At 40.7% G+C, this 10,585-nt stretch overlaps 1 protein-coding gene across 3 annotated transcripts in view; it reads right to left on the bottom strand.

Annotated features, from left to right (window-relative positions):
• Positions 1-1,682: 1,682 nt before the first annotated feature.
• The window catches only part of EIF4E3 (eukaryotic translation initiation factor 4E family member 3), a 41,519-nt gene continuing 32,616 nt past the window's right edge, over positions 1,683-10,585 (bottom strand). For all 3 annotated transcript variants that reach the window (XM_081246913.1, XM_081246911.1, XM_081246912.1), the window contains exons 6-7: positions 8,021-8,176; positions 1,683-3,676 (exon numbers count right to left, since the gene is read on the bottom strand). In XM_081246913.1, coding sequence (XP_081103039.1) covers positions 3,630-3,676; positions 8,021-8,176 — 203 coding nt within the window. In that variant the 3' untranslated portion in view covers positions 1,683-3,629. The remainder of the gene's footprint in view (positions 3,677-8,020; positions 8,177-10,585) is intronic.

Genomic DNA, 10,585 nt, shown 5'->3' with positions numbered 1-10,585 from the left:
AAAAAGAAAAAAGAACCAAACTCTAACTTTTTTTTTTTTTTCCAAACTCTAACTTTACTTCTCCCTTTGGGCACAAGATTTGCCCACTTTGATGAAATATTTCTGGTATTTCCTATATGTTAGTTTATTTCATTCCTTCTCTTCCTAACTGCTTATAGGCTCAATGAGAGCCTCAGATTGGAGATTTTTTTTTAAAGCACATCCGGAGCACTCTATCTTTGACACATTTTTATTAGGTGTAGGAGAGCTAAACTTCTACTGGTAGTACCTCATCAAATTTTTATAAAACCACAAGAGCAACAGGCAGTGGAATCTTAAAGTGATTGTACAAACAGAGCTGGATACATGATGCTGCTGAGACAGAACCGCTGGCGGGAAAGCAGCGCCACCATGTGATCGCTCCAAACGTTGTCAGCTTTGTGTAAATACAGAAGTTGGGATCCTCTCAGAGTTGGGCATCGTGTAGCAAGATGCCCACCTCCTGGAATCATAAGGTTATTTTCTAACGCCACACTGTGACACTGCTTCGGTCACTGAGTGTGACAGGCAGAGAATGAGAGCTGCTTGTAACAAGGGTATCTGATTATGTATCGGTGTATCAGTGGCCAGACTGGATCAGATATTTAGTGCGTGACTGGGGTGACATGTTTTGGCGTTAGGGGGACAGACTTTGAGTGTTCCCTGTTTCAGGAAGCCTGGACTGCGGTGTAGCCTGCAGACTTCAGTGCCCAGCTCTATCACGCTGGCTAGTCCCCTGTCCTTTCACAAAGGGCAATCTCTCGGTTGGTAGATTATACACTATGTCTAGTGGGCCCAATTATGTTCAAACTTTCTTTCAAGTACAAAGCCTTGTGACTAGATGTATGATGTAGACATCGGCTAAATTCAAGAAAGTGGAGAAGGTCAGAGTCAAGTTAAACTCGGAGTTTACCAGAATTGTTTTCCTCTCCATGTTTTTTCTCCATCAACTGTATCCATCAATTTAATAGGCACGTTATATTAACTGGACGTGTCCTCTGTAAACTACACCCTCACTTCAGAAATGCAGAAACACTGTGGGCGGGAGGAATATTAAAACGGAGTGAGCTGGCATTCAGAAAGCGCTTACAAAAGAGAACCGAAATACAGACAAGTTACTTTCAATGCGAACCATCTGTTCTTACTTAACAGGAATGACAAAGACCAGAGAGCAAGCTCTCTGGCTTCTGGATGGCTCTATGCAGAGAGTCCAGGCTACACCTGCAAAGACTTCGCTGAAAGACACCCAGATTCTACTGCAAGTACCCCCTTTCCCCAGCAATGGCCGAGGTGGGGGACACCACCCTAACACTAAAGTCACATGCCCCACAAAACGTTTCCTTGTATCTCCAGAGAGTATTAGCTTCTTTAATCCAAAAAGGTAATGAGAGGTTTTTAAACTGATTACATCAGCTTAGTTCATACACTGTCTCTTAAGAACTAAATAGTCAATTAAAACAATTTCCAAAGCAAAATCTGACAAAATCCTCTCTTAGGGTAGTTTAGATGATAGGTTTTTAACTTGGGCAAATTAAACCCTTCTCACAGTTGGTATTTTCCACAGGGTCAGAAAGAGTGGCACAAGTTCTCTGGGACAAAAAAACCTACTTTGTGTGTTATGCCATGTTTCGTGATCATAAACGATAGAAACTAGAAAACATTAATGGGAGCCTAACGTTCCTATTCCTTTTATTTTTTTAATTCAAAAGCTACATACATGCAAAACTTGAACATGTCATCACAATGCTTTAAATAAAGTTCAAAAATAAAAATACTTCAACATCCATTTACTTATGGAAATATATGTGACAATTATAATGAAGAGAAGTCAATTATATCCTTTTTCTACTCTATCAGAAAAATACTTATATTATAAAAAAGAATTTAAATTCATGCCCAGAATATTTTTTTAAATCCTTGATCAATAATTTAAAAACAAGTTGGATGTTAGTACAATGTTTAAAAAAATAAAAGTTCCAGGCTTTTGAAAAATGGGTCTGATACCCTTATACCTCATTTTGAAATCACTGGAGAAACTAAAGTTTAGAAACAAAGCATTAAAAAAAAAAGAAAAGCCATGATCATTGTTATTATGGTTGATGTGGTTAGTGATGCAAGTGAAGGGCACGACTTTTGTAAAAAGATATTGTTTCAAATCCTTTAAAATGTTTGAATGGAGGATTTTATTTACAAACACAGGTTGCGGGCTGGAAGTAGCCCCACCTCTCTCTGCTGGTCAATACTGCAAGAGGAATTAAAAATCCTGGGTGCAATGAAGTTCGGATGCACCGCCCTTTTGTGAAATGTATAAGCATGCCTTAGCTCCCCTGAGTCCAGAAAAAAAGCCAGCAGGAGGAAGCATCTCCAAATGGCCCTGCCTTTTTCAGGTAGACTCAGAAGGAGGCTTGGCAGAGTCAAGGGAGGGAAATCAGAACACTCTGAGTGTTCCAGAGGGTGGTCATTTCCTTCTACTAAAACCGGTATTTATTTGGTAACACAATACGATGTATCTCAACAATTCTAAAAATTAATGTGAACAGAATGCATTCAGAGTTCAACTTTGTGAATGTTCACATTCATCCTGGAAATGAGATTTAACTTCTGCTCCTAAATGAAAAAGGCAGGGGAAAGCTGCCCAGACCGGAGAATGATTGATTATTGGAAACGACACACAGTATGAACAGTAAAAGGGGATCATTTAACAAAATGTGTCTGAATTGATTTGGAAAGCCCTAAGTGGGTACACACACCCAAAATTTAGAAGCAGCTTAATTCAAACAATTAAAATATCACCTTTTCTTTAGATCAAAAATTATAAGGTTTCCTATTGAGACAAACCCCTTGCTACCACTCCAAGTGCTTCCCTTTGAAAAGGCCAAATTGAAATTCTGGTTGGAAAATATTTCCACAGAGGGTCCAAAGATCTACAGTTTGATTTATATCCTGATACTCAACTGTGATTATAGTTTTCATGTTTGGCAACCCAACTATTATTTTCCTTTCATCTCAAAAAAAAAAAAATCTTAAAAAGGAAAAATAAAAGATGTGTGTGCTCTCAGTGAAAAATCAGATTAAGTAAGGTTTTTCTTTTCCCTGGGACAGAAAAAACAATGCCCAGTGCACAGTATGTAGGAATGTGTCACAACAAATAATCAAAAGACAGGTTTCACTGAGCTAGTATTCCTCCGAGGACAGTGTGGTTTTCAAAAGCAGTATTGGCACGATTATGCATATTCTCATTAACTAGGTACAGCAGAGCTACTTAAAGGGAAACCAATTTCTTGTACCTCAATGAAAGGGGAGTATAGAAAACAATAATTAGACTGAATGAGGAGTTTAAAAGGGCAAAAAAAAAATTGGAGTGAAAAGAACAGAGAATTCAGAAAGCAAAAAAAAAAAAAAAAAGCAAGTAATGTGACGGTAAAAACCCACACAATCTCCCTCCACCCCACCTGCCACTTTGAATCCTAATTGCTCAATCTGCAAGGGCAGAAACCCACTCTAAATGGACCAGCATCGGGCTTCGGCAAGTCTTCTCTTCACTCTCCCTCCTGTTAAGACCGTTTCCAAAACCAATCAGCAAAGGACAAAGAATTCTTTACAGAGTGCAATTAGTGTTTTCCACGTCCACCTTCAAAAGCATGATGCTCTTCATGGGCTAAAGGACAGAAAAAAACAAAAAAGAAAAAAAGGAAAGAAAACTTTAAGCAAAGGATGGGGCAACCCTCCTCTAAGGCATCTCATTCAGTTTCCCCAAATGTTGGCAAGAACTCAAATACCTTTGTGTGCCAGTAACTGTTAGCTAAGGCGTGCATTTCCTGAGAAACGTAATAATGAAAATTAAAACAAGGAATAAACAAGCAATGGGCATGCTGCCTGTTCCTTCTTGCTGTGCCGGAGAGGATGAGTAATCCCAACAAGCTGATGAAGAGGATACGCTGGGCTGCCAGCAAATTCTGTAGGGAAACGCGCCCCGCAGAATGCAGTGCTGGGGAGGGGCCTCACAGAACCAAGACAGGGCCATTCACAAGCTTAGCTTTAAACATAAAACAAAACAAAAGTAAAACAAAACTAAGAACAACACAAGGAGGGTAGCAATTCTCTTAGGTCCTCCCCTACCTTTAAACACCCTCTGTGGGAAATGAAGTTTCACTAAATGGATGGGTCTTTTATTTTTCCCAATCACTTTTTTTTTTTCTTTCTTTCTTTCTTCTTTTTTTCCAGCCCTACTGTCTGGCTTGCAAAATGACTAATTAAAATTAGGAACTTCAGAATAAAAAAATGATGCTATGAAAAATATTTTCCAAAGACTTAAATTTTTATAAAGTGGAGGTGGGAATTGGGAGACCTGTGAAATATAAAATATTTCCCCCAAGGCAAAAGGCCAAGTTTGAAAATCCACTTCCTGGACTTGGTTAAACCATCATCATGAAGCAAGGGCAGATCCTCTTCTCTCAAATGGAAAAGTTACTGACTTGGGGCTGAAAAAGCCAAAGGCCACTCAGGATCCCCCACGCTTTGTCCATCCCCCCTCCCCCCTAGGAAGGAGGTCCTAGGAAGGCAGACATGGGCTGGCCCCTCTCACCTCCTAAGCACCCCCTAAGTCTGTATTTTTAAGATGGACTAAATTCTTCAGAGTAGTGTGTGGTAGGGGTGAGGCGGGGAACAGGACCATTTGCCCTTTAGGATCATCATGGTTATTCACCCAAACCTGCTCTTCACTTGGATAAAACATTGAGAGAAGCACAATTTACAGCTCCCGGGGTTACTGCAGGTTGGCCCAATTCCCAAGGGTGACCAGGAATCCAAGCTGACTTAATTGAACATTTCTCACATGTAGAACTTTAAAAATATTTCACTTTTTATGTTTTGTTTTGTTTTTTTAAGAAAGTTTTTTAGGACAGACATCAAACAAAATGTGGCCTGCTCTTCAATGAAGTATAGCATTGCTACTGGGTCAAATGGGGGGTGCCCACAGGCCTCTTAGCGATGCTGGACCCCAAATGATAAATCAAGAGATAGGAACTGTCCACGGATTTTTATTACTTCTCAGTGTGAGGGACAGTTTGGGGCAGTCATAGTTAAGACAGTGCAATCCTGATGGGTCATGGAGATGGGAACAGAACATTCAGAATCGGGAGAGTTCTGGGGAACAGGGGAAAGTTCTGTGGGCCTTAGGTTAGCCTTGGGTCAAAGCCAGGAGTCAGCAAACTTTTTGCTGGAAAGGGGCCGAGGATAAACATCTTAGGCTCTGTGGGTCACAGGATCTCTGTCTCAACTATTAACTCTACCCTTGTAACATTAAAGCAGCCACAGATGATATACACCCAAACAGGCACTGCTAGGTACCAATACGCTTTATATATAAATACTGAAATTTGGATTTCATACAATGTTCATATGTTACAAAACGTAGTTCTTCTTTTGATTTTTTTCCAACCATTGAAAAATGTGAAAGCCACTCTTAGCTGCAGCCCATACAAAAACAGGTGGGAAGGGGGCAGATTTGGCTTGACAGTGTAGTTTGCCAAACTCTGCTCTAAACAATTCTCACATCAGAAGACATTTGTCATTCAGCTGCTCCGAAGAACCTAACAGAATTTGGCGGGGGGAGGGGGTCTCCATTCATTTAAGTTTTCCAGTCAAGTAACCAAACTGTATCTAACACACAGATAACTTATCAACAGCCTGACCCTCAGCCACCTGACTGGAGGCCCTGCCCAAATTCATTAGGGCTCTTTCTATGCGGGGGGGAAAAATCTCCCCTGTCACGTGGCTCCTGTAACAAGACTGAGGAAAAGCGTGGAGTTGGCCATTTCTGACCTAGTTCACCCTACCACCCTACCTGTTCTTCACCTACCTACCGAGCACCCTACCTGTTCTTTATCAAGCTGTGAGTAACATTTCTGCCCAAAACCTCATTTTTCCAAATCAATTCTGCAGCACGTGGTGTATAACCCTCCTGAGTAAAGGACTGCCTGCTTTATATAAAATAAAGACAATTGCTTGTTTTTTCCAATTCCAATTTTTATTTGAATAATCTTTGAATTTTTAAATGTCAATTTATGCCCTTAAAATATGCATTTCTACTAAGGCCCGCGGCCAGTTCTGCCTAACTCACGAACATCACTATGGCCTCCACGTAAATGTAGACACCCTAAAGGGTGCCTGATCTGGGGAGCTGCAACGTCCCCTCCTTTGTCTGGCTTTTTTCTCCCCCCGCCCTCCCCCAACCCCAGCCATCACAACAATGAAGTGATGACTCATCCTTGCTCAGTCTTACCTCGTTATTGCCATTGTTCTAAAACCTAGCCTAACCTCTCAGTGGCCCGATTACCTCTGTGGCCTAAACACTCCTATCGTGTGTTGAGCCTGCTGCTACCCTACGTGTTAGAATTTTGAAGCAGAAGGGACCCTGGAGATCATTTAAGACCAACCTTCTCAATAGTAAGATGGGAAAGTGAAAGGAGGAGAAACCGTGACTTGCTCGAGGTCACAGTGTTGAAGTGGGACAAAAATCCAGAGTGCCTGACTTTACCATTCCAAATTGCTTTTCTCCTCTTTGGAGTCAAATGTGGAGAAGGTTCTAAGGAGGTAAAGAACGAGTTTGCCCCGTTCATAAATGGCGGCGAAACATACTTCCTTTTGGAGAATTTCTGCTGGACTTAGTCTCGTGGAGTACAAAAAAAAAGACCCTCGGTGAACTTTCAATTAATATCTGGGCTGAAAATACAATTAATGTTCCCTATGGAGTCAAAATTGCATCTACAAATGTGCGACTTCCACACGGCACAATCAATAAGCGACTTCTGCAGTGCCACCCTCTTGTCTCTTTTTTAAACTTTCATTTAAAATTCAGATGCTAAGCATCTCCGGAATATCTGCAGCAGCAGATCTGTCCCACTGCTTAAAATCTAAATCACTGGGCCTGTGATTATATGATAGCTTAGAGGGAGGCCTTAGTCTTCATATCATAGTAAGACAATCACAAAGCAAAATTTGACTTCTTTCTTCTCCTTTTTGACAAGGGGTTGGGAAAAGTGAAACGGTAATACAGTATATTTCACTAATACTAAGATGCACTCCCCACCCCGCCTCCCCACTGCACATATGAAGACCCTCGGAATCAAGAATGTGCCACAGTTTAATTAGGAGCCTTGCATTTTTCTTTCTTAGTAATACTAAAATAATATTTATCATCAAGAGCATCTTAGATTCAATGAAATACCATGGTTTAAAAAAATTGGGTTACTGACTCTTGGAATAGTTTGGGGAATAGGAAATTCATCATGTACGTGTGGGGCTGTCAATCCTTTTCTCTAACTCACTGTTAAAACTGTAACCCGCAGTTTGATCTACCAAACATTGGTTTAATAGCACTAAGCTGTTTTCATTATGAAAAAGATGACTTTTTCAAAAGAGCACACAAAAGCAATGAACATGAATCATGATGGAAACAATGGGTCCACACAGCTATTCATACTGTTAACATTTCACCACTATGCGTGCATTCTCTTCTGTGTCACAGTCATCCGTAATGAGGACGTATTAGCATTTCAGTAGAACATTCAATCTTGCCTGTGCGCAGAACGGGTTCCTCCACAGATACAGATGTTATACATTATAAATCCCTGTTTATGAAGGGATGATTGAAAATCTACCTGCCGGCTCATATAATAACTTTTTTTGTTATTGTTGCTTCGAATAGAAGGTAATTTTTTCTGAGAATGACAAGTATGAGATCAGCTTTGAATTTTTGAAATAACAAAAACAGTAAGTATCTCCTTTTCTGACCCGTGTGTTTAGGAGACAACTGAAATCTCACTTCAATTTCTGAGGCTAAAGTTTTTTTTAAACACCCTTAAAATGTATTTTATTGAATTATTTAGTGGATTATAGAATTTCAAGAGATGCCCCCTGCACCTCATTGGCAACACGGTTTCTGTCTTTAAAAGTATGACAGAATAAGCTAGAAAGTAGTAACTGGAAATGAAGCACTTACGTTTATAAAATACGGCTTTAAAAGATATGTGGGGCAGGAGTTCATAGATCTTTTCTAAAACGGTGGCTTCCCCCACTACAGCGGCATTTACGTTCCAGACTTGGACGACGTCTTCCCGGTCCCGGACACTGACACTAACTCCTATTACTTCGTCATCTGAGTGGAAGAAAGGGGGAAGAAAGAAATGAGTGATAATTTCAAGTCCGCTGGAGCCGGTTTTTTAGCGCTTATCATTTTATCTGTAAGCTGTAGAGAAGATGATCAAGACAAGGTGGCACGAGAGAACCCGTGATAAATATTGTTTCTAAGGGGAATCGCTGGACAAAAGCAAGTTAGTGGGCAAAAGCTGTGGCGGTCACATCACATTTATCTGGCGACTTAGGTAAACAGAGTGTCCCGGCCAAACAAATTTTCCAGACAAGTAACTTACCCTTCTTAACGTTACCGAAGCTTTGGACTATTTCCTACTCTGTTTTGATGAGACTTTTTCAAGTTGCATAATGATCGGCCCTCTGAAAGCCAACTGAACTCACATGAACTTTTCCTCGATGCTTGGCTGTCTTTGTTAAGAACAGCAAGTATTCCTCCCGACTTCCTGCCAACCATTCAGAGATCTCGGGGTGGTTAGTGCTCTAGGCCCCAACACTAACTGGACCCAGACTGTGTGTTCCGAGTTGCTCATTCTGTTTTCCGTGGTTTTGCTTGTCTGCTCCTTTCCTATTAATCATCCCTGCTCTTGCCTGCTTCTTTCTCCCTAGCCATCCCCCTTCTGGTTTGGGCATTTTCACTGTGGGCTAGAGAATGACCATCTGTTAGCCCTGTGTATAAAGTAAGTATCTTCTAAGTGTGGCCATGTCATTAGAGTGCTTCGGCAAATGGTCAGGAAAGCATTTATCTACGTTGATTAACGTAGGTCTTTTTTTTTTTTTTTTTAACTAAATTCTGGATTTGGGGCTGCTCTGTAGGCATTCGAGAATGGTGGCTGGATAAGTAGGATTGTGTACTGTCCTATGGAGCCACGTTGTGTACAGTAATTTGCAGTAAAATGACAGGAGTGAAGACTTGACTCCTGGTATACATGTCTGCAGCATGTTACTGAAGTAGGGTCACCCCGCTGCCCTTGCACACTCAGCATCAGTGAGTGAAATGTGAAAGATGAGCATTATCAAAGTCAGGAAATTTTGCTTTAGTTAATATGTTTTGCCTAATTTTCCTTATTTACTATAAATCTGTACATCTCAGTATTTCTGCTATCAGTTTTTCCGTGTGTCTTCTGGAGGTTAAAACGTTCCAGCATTTAGATACAATTTAAATGAGGACCTGTCCAATTACTAAAGGAGTTCATCTTCGGTAAAATAATTCCTTTCTTTCCTCCGTCCTTCCCTTCTCTCCTTCATTCCCTTTTCCCCTCTCTCCCTTCTTCCCTTTGTAAATAAATTTGACTCTGGCTAAATGTGTATGACGTGACACTAAATAATTCCATGTATAGAAGTGTTTGAAAGCAGACAAAATCAGTCGAAGGTGTCAGAAGTTGGGCTTGTGGCCACCTCTGGGGGAAGGGAGGGTGTGGAGAGATTCTGGAGGCCAGTAACATTCTGTTCCTTGATCTGGGTGCCAGTTACAGGGATCTGTTTACTTTGAGAATATTTATCAAGGTACACACATCATAGTTTGTGTCCTTTTCTGTATACATGTCACATTTAAACAAAAATTTCCAAAAGAGTAAACAGTACCTGATCATGGCTATCCACAGAAACTTATTATCCCATCAAGAAATGTGTCTTAGGTACATGTTTCTTGTTTTCTCATTTATCTTCAAAGTATATTTGCTAGAGCTCAATGTTAAATTCTATGTGAACAAAAAAATCATCAAGTGAAGAGGGAAGCTTTGGCATTCACCACTTTCAAGAACAGTCATGAAGACACTAGCTCGGCCTTTCAGGAAAAGAGCAGCATTTTCCAGTCTTTTTGTTTTGCCCATTTCTACACTATTGGTCAGAGGGTACTGTAGCTTTACGGGCGCTGAAAATGCTGAACTGTCAATATTTCAGTCTTGCCTGGCTTTTGGTACCTACGTGTAACCTCCTAGCACAGCACTTTCAGAAAGGGCATGGTAAAAAGGCTGCAGCCCATATGCAAAAGGAGATCCATCAGCAAACATGTAATATTCATAAGCAGAATCAACCAGCAAAAACGCTGATTATTTTAGGGTACTGGCAGCACAAGACGTCAGAGCTCGGAGGAGCCACTGTGTGAAGATGGGGGAAGTGAGGACCAGAGAGATGAGCTGACCTGCTGTAGTGGTGGAGCTGGGTTAATTAAGAGCGAACAGTTAATACTTAATGGTGCCCTCGTTCCAAAGTCAACCACGGAACAATAGGTCTTCTTTGCTCAATCCTGCCTATTCATTATTACTTAGACTATTTTCCCTGGCTCTGGAAACAGGAATAATTCATACAGAAAACTTCCTCTCCCAGGGATTGACTTGTTTATAATTATACCGAAGATGCATTTTTGACTACATTATTGTAAAGTTGCTACCTACCCCCTATTTAAACAGAAAGA

This window comes from Mesoplodon bidens (assembly GCF_964165515.1).
Source record: "Mesoplodon bidens genome assembly, chromosome: 10".
Lineage (NCBI taxonomy): Eukaryota > Metazoa > Chordata > Mammalia > Artiodactyla > Ziphiidae > Mesoplodon > Mesoplodon bidens.
This window is presented reverse-complemented; position numbering and strand designations above follow the sequence as displayed.